Below are 13,259 nucleotides of genomic sequence, written 5' to 3'. Positions count from 1 at the left end.
GTCTGTGCCGGTCTGCCTGAGTGTCCTCGATTCCGGCACTCTGCTGCTACTCGCTGCCGCCGCCTGAGCATTTCTTATTTCCCTTCTCAGCACCTACAACTCGTCGCTGCTCCGCGTGCCGGGTTGAGGCGTTGCCAGCTTCGGCTAATCTACCACGAGCCTCTGGACCACGGCGGACGTGCGCGTCTCATTTCCTCTCCATCCGGTGGCTGACTCTGTATATACTGCCATTTCCACCAAGTCTCTCGTGCACGCGACAATGCCAACACGCAGGCACAAAAGCGAGCAGGGCAGAATGTTGGGGCTGCAAACGCCCATTGGATGAAGTCTCACCACGACGGTGACGGAAGGCGCGACCATGCCGCGAAGACTCCATCCGCTCTAGCTCTTTCGGTCGTAGCGCGGCCCAAGCGTAGATCGCGCTAAAACTCTGGGCGGCATCAATTCTCGAACTTTTTTGCAGAGGCGCATCCACCCCGACGAGCGCAGCAACAACCGCCTGAAATCACCATGGCTTCCGTATACAAGACCCTGTCCGGCGCGGAGAAAGAGGAGAAGGAAACGGGCGTGCAGAGAAACAAGCAGCGTGTCCTTATTCTGGTACGAATCCACGCGCGGCGCAAACCGAGACCCATGCTGATGATTGCTAGAGTTCAAGAGGTGTTACTTTCCGTCACCGACATTTGCTACAGGACTTGTACTCGTTGATGTGAGTGGTCTGCGCGATCAGACAACTTCGTTTACTGATATCTTGAAAGGCCCCATAGCCGGAAAGAGGCCAAACTTGACACCAAGACCAAGCTTTACCAACTCAACGAACTAGCAGAACTTTACAACTGCAACAATGTCCTCTTCTTCGAAGCTCGCAAGGGCAAGGATCTTTACTGCTGGATGTCCAAGCCACCAAACGGTCCTACTGTAAAGATGCACCTGCAAAACTTGCACACCATGGAAGAGCTCAACTTCATTGGCAACTGCCTGAAAGGATCGCGACCAGTTCTCTCTTTCGACGCCGCGTTTGACAAGCAGGCTCATCTCCGCGTGATCAAGGAGCTCTTCACCCAGATTTTCGGCGTCCCCAAGACGAGCCGAAAGGTTAAGCCTTTCGTAGACCACGTGATGGGTTTCACAGTCGCAGACGGCAAGATCTGGATCCGCGTGTTCCAAATCAACGAGAGCGAGACCAGCAAGAAGAAGCCTGCGGATGGCGAGGAGATGGACGTCGATGAGGCGCCTAAGAAGAAGAAAGGAAGCGAATTCGATGTCAACCTAGTCGAAATCGGTCCCCGTTTCGTCCTCACTCCCATTGTTATCCAGGAGTCCAGCTTCGGAGGTCCAATTATCTACGAAAACAAGGAGTTCGTTTCGCCCAACCAGATCCGTTCCGACTTGAGGAAATCAAAGGCTGGCAGGTTCAACAAGAGGACCGACGCGCAGAGGGATACCCTGCTCAAGCACCAGGACCTGGGTTTGACATCGCACGGTGGAGTCAGGAAAGAGAAGGACCCGCTCAGCGACAATGTGCTGTTCGCGTAAAACTGTTTGCCATGTTTCGAGGAAAGGAAAAATGGCGTTTATGGAATGCATCGTCTTATTTAGATTGGCGTCGATTCTGGGCTGGGCACAGGCCCGTATGTATGTATAGCGATATACCCAAAAGCTATCGTTTAATGGGTAGCTCATTGCGAGCGACCGTTGACCCAAGTACTACTTGTCCTTTGACGATATCAGTGTGTCTTGTCGGCAGTCATGCTCTTCTCCAGGGCTTCTTTATACTCATCATCAACACCACTAACAACTGCCTGCCTGACTCCATATACAGCCCTAAAAGGATCAAGCACTAGCTGTGTCTGCGCATAGTTACTCTCGTCCTGCACACGATGTACCCGTCCACTGGGAAACCTCACGCGACTAATCGCGCCATCTATCAGATGCACCTGCAGCCGATATATCTGCGGCGCAACAGCCAACAGATCAACCAGCTCCCGTACTTTACTCTTTATGCCAGCCGGCAAGCCTCTGCCCCCGCAATTATACTTGATCATCCCCGTATAATCATCCACAGACTCAACATTAACAACATAATTCCTGATCCTCAGCAGATTCCTCTGCGAGAAGTGATCCAAGAACGGATACGTCCGGTTCGGCGTAAGATTATTCGCCGTGCGCCATCGATACCGAAAGTTGATCGCGTCGAACGTCACGTCAATCACAAAGGTATTGTCTCCGTATAGCATGTCTGCAGCTTCCTCGTGGACGTATCGCGACACGGCGAGGAGGCTCGTGTGCCCGCGCCGCCAGACTATGTCGTTGCCTGTCTCGCGCTCTGTGCGTGGTAGTGTGCGTTGCATGCGCCAGCCCCCGTCGCCGTTCTTCTGCCGCACAAAGGTCAGATTGTATTCGGACTTTGGGGGTGGGTCGGGAGGGTGCTGGAAACGCACTTCGAAGGTGGTGGTGTGGGGGAGGACGTGGCTGTAGATTAGGCGGCGGAGCTCGATTGGGAGGCGGAGGAGCGGGGACAGCTGGGAGGGTGTGGTTTCTGTGGAGTGCTGCATTGTGCGCTCGTTATCTCGTGGCATTGGACCTGCAATTGCACGTTGTGAAGATATGCGCGTCTTCGTGTGGCATGCCTGGCGCTGCTCATTGACGCCATCGGTACTGTCCCGTCTCCACGCCGATTGGCCCCCACAATCCGGGTTAGCCCCCCTTGGCGGCATCCATCACGTCCACGGTCGTCACGACTGGTGACTCCTTTCCCTCTCCCCAACCACTAACGATGACCTTCCATTCCAGAGACAGCTCGCCAGAGCTTGCATTGACTTGCACCATGTCTTTCCAGAATGTCGTCGCGTTTTCTACCTATAGCCCCAACGGAGGGGTCCGATTTGTTTGAACCACGCGATACGTGTCGGTGTAGAGGCGAGATAGCTACGCACCGATTAGATCGATAGATCGATATACGAGATTGAGGTCGAAGGATAGTGAAGAGAAGAAGAGATTGATTCAAATCCGCATCACTATCACAGGAGACAACTCAGCACCTACCGTGGGCTGAAGACACGCGTAAACTTGAAAGATTACAGGTGAGTTCCATTCATACTATCGTGCTATATGGCATTTATCACATGGGTCTCTTATTGACTGGAAATGCAGCCACCAAATCGCTCCCCTACCCTACAACCACCTTCAAGATGCTGTTCGAAGACCTCGCAACGGAGCTTGTTGTGCAGGTGTTCTTATCATGCCGTTCAGTCAACGACGTGACAGCTCTATCTGCCACCTGCCGTCGTTTCCGCAACATCTATTCTTCCTCCCAGAAACTACCCATACTCGAAAAGGCCGCTGAAACGCAGTTCGGTCCGCTAGAAGACCTCACTCAACTCCTCACCCACAACAAAAGCCAACCTGCGCACATCGTCCGCTCCGTTCCTTTCTCCCTCGCGTTGCTCAAGCAGATCGTGCAGCATGGGCGCACAGCTGAGAAATGGTGCGACATCTACCCGTTCAAGAAGTGGAAGCACAACTTCGAAAGCCGGCGTCTCTTGACAACAGACGAGCGCTATCTCGTGAGACGAGCCATCTATAGAATCTGGCTCTACTCCCGCGCCTTCCACAACAGCGACCACCCACGTGAAGCCCGCGCGTCCCGCCTCGTCCTACTCAAGCGCGCAGCCCTCCTCCACAACTGGAGCACCTGGGAACTCGCCGAAATCGCCGACGTCCATAGCGTCATCCGCGAAGTCGTACAAAGCAACGTCTGCCCCTCCAACGGCACCATTGCCCGAAAGTTCAAGAAACGACACCCGGGCAACGAGCACTCCCTGCTCTTCAACATCCACCTCAACTACCCACCCACCGTGCCCCAAGCCTTCAACCCTTTCACGCCAAACCCCCTCGCCACCCACTTCAACAACACACCCACCTACACCTCCCGCTACGCCGCATCCAAATACTCGCTCCACCCCTCCCACGAAGTCGGGGCTGAAGGCTGGGGCGACGATATCCCACATTACTACGTTATCGAGGACTACATGAAGCTTGATCCTGCTCAGATACTTTACTTGAAGGAACATGCTCCGCTGAAGGGCATGGTGGAGGGCTACGTGCGCAGCTTGTGTCCTGAGTATGATTGGTTTACGAATAATGGGGAGACGTGGGTTGCGACGTTGGAGTTTGTGCTTGGGGAGCGGGGGGAGGATGTGGGGGATTTCATGGGGGCTATTGCGGAGGGGGAGGCCGGTGTTGCTGTTTGTGAGGAGTGAAGCTGGGGTGTGAGGTACATGCTCATTGAACGTATAGTGTGAACTAGGCGATTCGTCACATCAACACTACGTTTGCGAGATCTGAATGCACTTCATATCGACAGCGAAGGAGATGTCATAATTTATCCGAATGGCCCGGCCGCGCTTTCGAAATATATCTCACTCTAGTTACACAAAGTCTTCCTCTTGTCCATCGTAGTCCTCCAACTCGTCATCAATGCCGTCCTTCTTTGCCTTGCTCGATGCAATGTGCTTCCTTTCCCTTGCACTCTTCATTCGTCTCAACCTACTCGCTGTGCCTGGTTCCGTGTCTTCTCGGATGTCATCAGCTAATGCTTTGTTGGACTTCGTTTCTCTCCTCTCCTTTGCGCCCCTGCCATCTCTCCAACTGCTAGCTTGACTTGCGCTGGCAAATTCTCTTGTTGGTTGTTCTTCCTTCGGTGCCATACTCTCGTGCTCTGGCTTCGTGGTTGGAGCGATCTCAGAATCAAGAGGCTCGCCATCGGAGTGGCTGCTATCTCCATCGACGCTTCGGGCCTGACTGTGGCTGCGCTTGAATATGCCCGCGGACCATCGTTTCTTCTTTTCCAAATATCTGCGTTCTCTTTCCTCGTCTTCTGAAGTGTCTTCTTCGAGCTGTAACTCGTTCATCCTGGCGAAAATACTTGCCTTTGTGCTGTTGTCAACGCTCTCTACAAACTCATCACGATCTGACCGCCCTGTCTGCAAGTCTTCCCCTGAATCGCTGCCTCGTTCGGCAAACACGGATTGAGTCTCTTCTGGAGGTTCCTGCCGGATCTGGGAGTCCTTTTATGTAGCTCTTTCGTCCGCCTGAGCGATTCCACCGTTTCCTCGGGTCTGATTTTGCGTTCCATATAATAAACACCAGCTTCCTTGTCGGGTTTAAACTCTTGTTCTATATGAATGCGTTCGTCGATGAAACTTGTAGGAATTTGTGTCCGAGGTAGAGGTGTGTGATTCCAGGGGTGATTATCATAGCTGGAGAACTCGGAAACATGAATCTGTCCGCTGGTAATTGCAGCGTCCATGAATGCAGATTCTGAACCGGTCGGCTGAATGTGCGTCGTCGAAGCGTCATTAACAGGTGTAACGTTCTCCACGAGTGCATCTTCCCGTTTCGCCGCTTGAAGTCCAGCTTGGGACGAATATAGATTGCCCATGCAATGAGCGCACAGCAGATCCTTTTCATCGACGTAGTCGTAATTTAAAGGATGACCTTCCTTTTGCCAGTGCGTGCATAGATACTTGTTCTAGCCTCCATCACGACTAGTAGAGATATATATGTCTGCGTCTGCCTGAGTCGATCGTGGACGAGAATTTCGAGTACCTGGAACAAGGCCTGTCGGAAGTATCGCGGTCCAATTAGACCTATTCTCGGTATTCTCCACCAAACCATCAGAGCCCAACTGTTCAAGCACTGGTTGAAGCTCAGCCACCGGAGTATCGAAAGTATTCGCGAGATCCGAAATGTTCCCGCTCATTCCAGGTAAGCTTCTTAGATACGACAAAGCGCGATCAGAGAGTTTGTTGGAAGCATCCTCATCGGAGTCAGCGGGTTTGGCGTTCTGGGCGAGCTCTTGTTTCGCTTTTTCCAACGTGTACTTCAACTGATGTGCTATGGAGCTGCCCTGCGTGGTCAGAAGCCACCGCTCTCCATCAGATTGTACGGACACTAGCCCCTTCGCGGTTAGTCGCTGAATGACAGGCGAGATCACTAACGTGGGCATCTGAAGTTCGGAAGCCAGACTCGGAATGGTCATCCCTTTTCCCACGCGCTTTATGCATAGCAAAACCTCATAGGCTAGAGCATCTTCAACTTCATAGCCTAGCGCTTTCGATAGCTTGGGCCCAGTATACTCAGTGCCCGGTTTCGAGATGACCCACGTATTGGTATCCACAGTGTTATGAACCTTCCCCTGAGTAGCGAGGTTTCGCAGAACATAAGCGATGAAAGTCGGGTAGTGTGGCTTAAAGGCTGCAGCTATGTCCTCGATACGTTGACCTATGTACGAGCCAGGTCGTGTCTTAAGGTCTTCGTCGAGGTGAGTAAGAATCTGCATCTCCAGCGTAGACTCTCCTTGATCCTGCTCAGAATTGTTTGACACACCACTGGAAGTGGATGTAGGGTCTACGTGCGCGACGTGCTGTGGATCTGTGTCTTCGTCGGTGCGGTGTTTGTCATCTACTTGATCTTTGATGTCGCGCAACCATTTTCTCCATTCAGGAAAAGACAATGCATCGAAAGCTTCTCTAGTTTCCTCGCGTTGTGCAATTGGCGCAGTCGTTGGTCCCGGGCTTGTCATTCCTTCGACATCAGTGGACACTATTCTCTTCCCCACTTTCTTATTGCGATCGACGGCTTCCTGGAGGACATTGAACATGGCGTCTGTATCAGACTCTCCGTGGCTGCGAAAATACCATGTCTCCCTTGGTAAAAACCATGGCTTTTCCCATTCTCCCCTTCTTGCCACCTGTAGACACGCCATATTCACGTGGTCGATTTCAGGACCACTACCTTCGCGGCCCAGATGTGGAAGACCATTCGTGAGGTCTATTGTCGCATATGGCTGGTCTGGGCCATCTTTCTTCTCGAATTCCACAACAATCTTGCCCTCATAAACGTATAGAATGGCGTTCGTCCAGTCGGAAGCTCCGCGCGAAGCGCGAGCCTCGACACGGATCACAGCACGTGGCCCCGCATCTGGTGCAACAACATTCGCATCCTCGGCTTTCGAAGAGCATGTGGCCATGTCTTCCGTCTGTGTTTGGTCTTCCAACTTCGCTGCATCCGGCTTGTTGACGTCAACAAACGGATCTCCAAGGACATCCCGTCCGCTTTCTGCGGCAATCGCTGGTTCCGGGCTTGTTGCCTCTTCAATCTCAGCTAACACATTCTTTTCCCGCTCCTGGCGACTACGATCGAGGGCTCGCTTAAAAAGTTCAAAAAGCGCGGTTGAATCAGCAGCGTCAGAACTGCGGAACTGCCATCTTGCTTGCAATTCTGATCTTCGCTCTGCTGTCCATAAAGATACTGCCGTGGTATGGTCGCGGGTCAATTCTGTGACGGTCTCCATGAGATCTATCGATGCATCCGGGGCATCTTCAATGGACTTTCCGTATGGATCAGGTTGATAATCCCCAGGATACATCTCAATCTTACTCCTGGAGACTCGAACCCAAGAGTATGCCCAGGTTTCAGTATTGACAGATGGGAGTTTGATCTCCACCCGGATTACTGCAGGTTGTTCTGTAGCCTGCAAGACATCGGGGTCACCTGAGCGCAGGCGTATCGCCGCGACGACCTCGTCGCTGAGTTGTTGATAAACCAGGTCCTTCATTTTCTGTGAGTCAGGGAGCTGGGATATCTGGTCGCGGATTTCTTGACGATGACTCTCTATCTTCTTCTCAACGTCAGAGCGCTGGTGTTTCGCTTCTGAAGACTCGTCGTGGGACTTGAAGGACGAGTCGGAAGAGATGAGCTTATCGAGATTGGCCATATCAGTCTTCTCAACCTGAGCAGTTGTATTCTCACACATATAACGTCCGCCTTTTGCAACAGTGGAGATTAACAGCATGGAACGGGGCAGCAATTGTTCCATCGGTATCTCCAGTTGCTCCCTTTGGCCCTGCTTGTCCGCTTTGCTGTACAAGATTGCATCTTCAGACATCTCCGTTCGCTGCAGGACTGCTTCGGCCAAATGGGAGCCGGGCTCGCACAGTCGGTGGGTTCTCTCATGGAGGCCGTTTTTGCAAACTTTGCAAGTTCCAACATGTAGCTCGAAGTCCATCAAAGTTTTGGCTTCATCGTCATTCCAGGCCCGTGACTTTACTGGCTGCTTGCCGGATCTGACCTCGGTGTTGGCCGCGGCTTGGCCCATAATTCCCGTCATTGCGAAGTCGACGGCAGAGGCCACCTTGGGGGAGGCCTCCGTTCCAGCAACCGGCAGAGAGGGCTGATCCGTGAGAACCGGTAATGATGAAGAAGAACTTTCTTCGACCCGCGCGGGCTGTTGCGCCAAGATAGTAGGCGATGTATTACCTTTCGTTGGCGGAAAGTAGACCGGCAAAAGGCTCTTGTAGACGAACTCGTCATTGGAAGAGAAGACCACGAATATAATCTTATCAAGCCCATTACCCGGCTCAGCAGATTCCAAAAAGCGCTTCACTTCCTCCATGGCCAATGACGCGCAGTCGCGCCGCGGGTAATTCCGCATGCCGGTTCCGATACTCGGTATCGCAATGGAAGTCGCCCTCATGAGTACAGCATCATGCAGGATTGCCCGGTAGATATTCCTCAAAATGTTCTTGGTATCGCTCCTGAACACTCCAGGCGGAACGACATGGAGGATATGTTTGGCTGGGAGAAGGTATCCAGCAGTTGCTTTGACGTCGCCTTCTTCACATTTGCCGAAAGCCGAAACTTCCGAGCGCAGTTCATCGCCTCCTTTCTTGAAGATGCTCCGATCTAGAGTGCCCATGCCGGAGAAGCTTGGATCGGTTGAGTTTACCACGATGTCGACTTCCAGCCTCGTGATGTCCTCTCTCAGTAGGCACACAGTGTGGTTGAATAGAGTGGAGGGTTTCGCCATTGTAGGCTTCGCTTCCAGTTGGCCCAGTATGTAGAGCCTCGCTACCGGGGGTATTTGATGAATTTGGATGAGTCCGCGAACTTTGGGGGTAGGACGTTCAGCCTCACGGACGTACAGCACCTCATCCAGGTGGTCGCGGATACCTTCGGCATCTTGGCCCTTCTGCTTGACACCATAGGTCTCCAAGATCTGACGCGCTCTTCCCATCGCATCTGGTTCTGCTTTGCCAAGTATCAGGACCTCTTCTAAGCTGTTGGCGAAGATCCAGCTGTAGTCAAAGACACTCGTAAGCTCGAATCCATGCTTGGCTCGTATATCGGTGTTGGCTTCGGTCCAGATAGACTGCGTATTTCCAGCACGGCCCTGTTTACGTGCTCGCTCGGCCATATCCATAATGTCAGCACATGCCGTAAGGATGACGGAACATAGTAAGTTGAGATCGCCCAGACTGCGCTTGAGCTCTTTCGACCCTAAGAGATATTTGCGGATCGAACTCAGCGTAGAGTCGATCCTGCGCATGTCGTGAGCACAGACCGTACTTTGCGTGCCAAAGTCGTAGGTGACAGTGATTGCAGTCAATGCATTTTGAAGTTGCGTACGTGCCTCTAGTACCTGAGCTGCCAGCGCAGCACGATTCGCGGACCAGTCTGAAGTTCTTGCTCTGTCCAAGTCTCCATGTGTGGGTGGAAAGAATACCGGTAGAAAGTCGGTATACGCCTTCTCATCGACTGCTGCCCGTACGCAGAAGATGATTCGCTCAGGTCGATGTGTAGGATGTGAATCCAGGTATTCCCTTATCTCTTGTAGCGCTATACGTGCTGCGACACGTGCAGGAAACATGCAGCCCCCAGTACCCAGACAAGGAAAGGCAATTGTTTTGAACTCGTAGTTAGCCGCCATCCTCATGGCACTCCGATAGCACTCGGAAAGAACGTTGAATTGGCCAACCCCTTTGCGGCCTGTATATCCTGGTGCAGCTGCATGAATCACCCATGAGCTTGGAAGATTGTGGCCGTGCGTGAGCTCGACCTGGCCCACTTTGACCTTGGCTTTTGATCTCGCCTCTTCTCTGAGACCTGAACCGCCGGCTTTATAGATAGCGTGATGCAGAGAATCGGGATCAGGATTGGCCTGGAAGTTACCTGAAGCATTGCTGACGATGGCATCCACCCTCAATCTCGTTAAGTCGTAATGACAGAACGAGATCATCTGATTGTAAGCATCGTTTGGCGCAAAGCTCTGATCGCGCTGCAACAGCCGCCTGGACTGATAAAGCGAGCGTAACGTGGGGATCTCGGCAGTCGTGATGATTGGTTGTCTGCTTGATTCTTCAACTTCTTCGTCATACGTGTCAGACCCGGATGGAAGAATGTCGGCTTCTTCCGTGGTCTGTGTATCCACTGTTGGCTGGCGGACGAAGGAGCCGTCCTTCTCTACAGCGAAAGTTCGTCAGTATGCCGTTTATATTGCAAGCTTTCGTGAATCTCATCTAGACATTGACTTACTGCTCGTGCCAGCGGTTCTGGTGAATGTCCACTTGCTTTTGTTCTTTTTACTCTTGAACACAACGTTGGGGAATCGTTGATAGTCATACAGCGCAGTTGCTTGTTCGCCCACCAGATCATCGGCGAACGTGATAAGGCCAGTCCATGAGCCGTAGCCGCGATAGAATCGTACCGATAGAACTCCTGGTAACGATGAGACGTGTTGTCTAAACGCCTCCCGTTCTTCCAGATGTTTCTGGTGCTCGGGCAATATGTTCTCATCAGTCTGTTCATTTTCGGGTAGCTCGTCTTCCGAGTCGTCCAGGTCGTCCACTTGATTTGAAAACATTGCCAATCGATTTTGACTTTCGTCTGGAAGTTGCTGTAGCATCTCTGCGGACAGCAAACCTGGGCTGGTCCCGACTGACTGCGGTGACTGCTTGCTCGGTCCCTTGTATAGACGCTCAATTCGAGGCTGGAATCTAGGTGTTATGTACTCTTTGCCAAAGGCTTTCTGGAAGCGCGCTGTGATATCCTCCCAAGACACGTTCTCTGTGTCCCCGAGCTGTAGTAGTAGGAGGTCTTCCTCACTAATCACAGACTCAAGATCTCGCTTGAACCTCTCGTCTCTTAGTCGCTTAAGACGGAGCTGGAGTACGGGTATACGGTAAATTCCGCCGAAGGTCTCCTGGAAGCGCGCTGCGACCTCCGTCCATAGCAAGTGCTCTTCTTCCTTGAGTTGTATCAGCAGGCGGTCTTCCTCATTGAGCTCCGTCTCAACAGACTGCTCAGTTTCCAGATCTCGGTTGAGTGCGACCATCTCATTGCTTGAACCGGTACTTATCGACTCGGGCAAGGATTGAGAGTTAGAGCTCCCACGGCTTGCGACACTGCTTGCACTGTCTTCATCATCTTCTCTGCCATGGGGCAGAGCAAAAGTAGCGAGGCGCTCCAAATGATTGGCAATGTGGCTCTGCAGGTCGCCCAAGCCTTCAGTAGCCGTGGGAACGAAACATATCGGGCACTTCTCCCGCGAGTCCACGGCTATGGTCTCTCCGATCTTAGCCATGATAGCTATCTGATCGTCAGGGAAGCTACCGATATGTTCCTGCCGAAGGTGATTCTCAAGACCAGCTTGGGTGTTGTATAAGGCGTTTACATGTTCAGGGCAGCGCCAAAGCTTCCGATGAGTTGCTTCGTGTTCCGCCCACTCTCGACGACTACGGAAGAGCAGTTCGGAACTCTCGCAGTCCCGGTGTGTACAAATGTACGGCTGGAGGTCTTGTAGCAGATGTGTTTTCCATGCTCGGCCTTTGCCATATCGTGCAGGGCAGACGATCCAACAGTATGGGCACTCGAAGTCTTTGTCGCAGGTAGCAGCCTTTGGAGGGGGCGGTAGATCGATGCCTTTTCCGTCCAAGTCTTTTACGGTGACTGCGTAGCTCGTCACAGATTTGGTGTCCACGATATCGTCTAGAGATTGATGATGATGGGTCGCCTCTGTACCAGATAGTAAGGTTTTCCCGGTCTTTTGACTCGGTGTCGGCTTTGGAGTATTGATCGTTGGCATCGGCTAAGACCGAAGTTAGATCACGTTAAAAATAGTGCGTTAGGAAACAGCTGATGGAATAGTACGTACTGGGTGAGCTTCAAGAGTGTCATGTCGCATCGGAGCTGGCGCTTCATTTGCTGTAGGTTTGCCAGCATCTGCTATGTCTTCGGAATCTGCGGAAGCGCCCAGCTTATCACGATCTATTGTCGTCAGACTGTGCAAGATGCAGCAATATCACTTGTCGAACTTACGACGCTTCCAATACTTGAAATGCCGCCTGCGCAATGTGATTGAAGAGCTCAACCGCTCAGTCAAGAAGTCCCGATCTTCCTCATTCTGTGCAGGATGCGTCTTCCTTAGCTGCGAGAGTAGCTCTCGAACATGCTTTCGATCCAGTTCAGCGTACACACCGAGGATATCCACACCAGTCTCTGGATCCACTGGCGTATAGGCAGAGGCTTTGAGCGATCTTGAGCGTACGGTCGGTGTCCTGATGCGGACGCTGAGCTTGTAGAGGTTGTCGATGATATCCACGATTTCTTCATATCTCATCCGCAACTCGCTTCTAGGCTCGTCGCTGTCAGAGTCGTGTTCCTCTTCCTCGCTGGACGAACCACGGTCGCTATCATCGTCAGAACCCTCCGATGGCGTTTGCTGTTCGTAAGGCAGGCGCGCCTCAGAAACGATAGCATATGTTTCATTCAGATTTTGCTCAAGCTCATTCAGTAGTCTGAGGGCACTGCTGAATAAGACTGGGGAGCCGCGCAGTCTGTAGTCGAGCGAGCTGTGGCCTTTCTGCAACGCTCCCAAATTGCCAGCCCACACTCTGAATCTTCCGACCTCATCGTCGAGTGTTTCGCTTTCAATCCATTGTGACCACTTCCCGTTGCTTGCGTTAAGAGCTTCGGTCAGTATCTGGAAAGCGCGTACGTTGGAAGCTGTCGCAAGCCTAAGAGTCGACATTATGGGCGCTCGGCATGTCGGAGCAGGCGCAAGCGAGGGGAGCCTTGAAGTGCGGCGGCGATCGCACGACCCCAACGCTGGAGTGGTTGTTGATGCGCTGAGCTACTGGTAGCCCAGACCAACTGAGTCGTTGATGCCGACGAAAGGACGGCAGGCAGATGCTCTTGTTACTATAACCTGGACTGCAATGGGATGGTAGATGGTAGGCGGTTAGTCAGCACTCGTGTTGTCAGCGTGCAGCCTGAAGACTGCGATGCTAGGATCTTTCAGGATAGTGGGGGCGCAGTTCAGGCGCCTCGCGGGCAGTGTTACCTTCTGCTGTCGTAAACTCCTGTTGCTCGCGAAATGAGTAACTCATGTCTCCTCTGCCTTATCGCTCGCGATACAG

The 13,259-nt window shown here is 52.5% G+C and overlaps 4 protein-coding genes across 4 annotated transcripts; 2 read left to right on the top strand and 2 right to left on the bottom strand.

Annotated features, from left to right (window-relative positions):
- Nucleotides 1-510: 510 nt before the first annotated feature.
- Nucleotides 511-1,536, top strand: J4E86_010561 (uncharacterized protein; the record flags this gene model as incomplete). The annotated part of the gene is made up of 3 exons (XM_051451059.1): nt 511-600; nt 651-709; nt 759-1,536. 3 exons carry the CDS (start codon nt 511-513, stop codon nt 1,534-1,536), a joined length of 927 nt encoding a protein of 308 aa, XP_051297722.1.
- A 191-nt stretch (nt 1,537-1,727) lies between these two features.
- On the bottom strand, nt 1,728-2,555 carry J4E86_010560 (uncharacterized protein; the record flags this gene model as incomplete). Its single annotated transcript, XM_051451058.1, has 1 exon — nt 1,728-2,555. One exon carries the CDS (start codon nt 2,553-2,555, stop codon nt 1,728-1,730), a length of 828 nt encoding a protein of 275 aa, XP_051297721.1.
- Nucleotides 2,556-3,191: 636 nt separating this feature from the next.
- J4E86_010559 (uncharacterized protein) lies at nt 3,192-4,262 on the top strand (the record flags this gene model as incomplete). Its single annotated transcript, XM_051451057.1, has 1 exon — nt 3,192-4,262. One exon carries the CDS (start codon nt 3,192-3,194, stop codon nt 4,260-4,262), a length of 1,071 nt encoding a protein of 356 aa, XP_051297720.1.
- A 168-nt stretch (nt 4,263-4,430) lies between these two features.
- Nucleotides 4,431-12,871, bottom strand: J4E86_010558 (uncharacterized protein; the record flags this gene model as incomplete). The annotated part of the gene is made up of 5 exons (XM_051451056.1): nt 4,431-5,060; nt 5,672-10,305; nt 10,378-11,929; nt 11,996-12,108; nt 12,160-12,871. 5 exons carry the CDS (start codon nt 12,869-12,871, stop codon nt 4,431-4,433), a joined length of 7,641 nt encoding a protein of 2,546 aa, XP_051297719.1.
- Between the last annotated feature and the right edge of the window lie 388 nt (nt 12,872-13,259).

This window comes from Alternaria arbusti, assembly GCF_024043155.1.
Source record: "Alternaria arbusti strain BMP 1465 chromosome Unknown scaffold_23, whole genome shotgun sequence".
In the NCBI taxonomy this organism is placed as follows: Eukaryota; Fungi; Ascomycota; class Dothideomycetes; order Pleosporales; family Pleosporaceae; genus Alternaria; species Alternaria arbusti.
The sequence above is the reverse complement of the archived record's forward strand: the minus strand, read 5'-3'. Positions and strand labels throughout refer to the sequence as shown.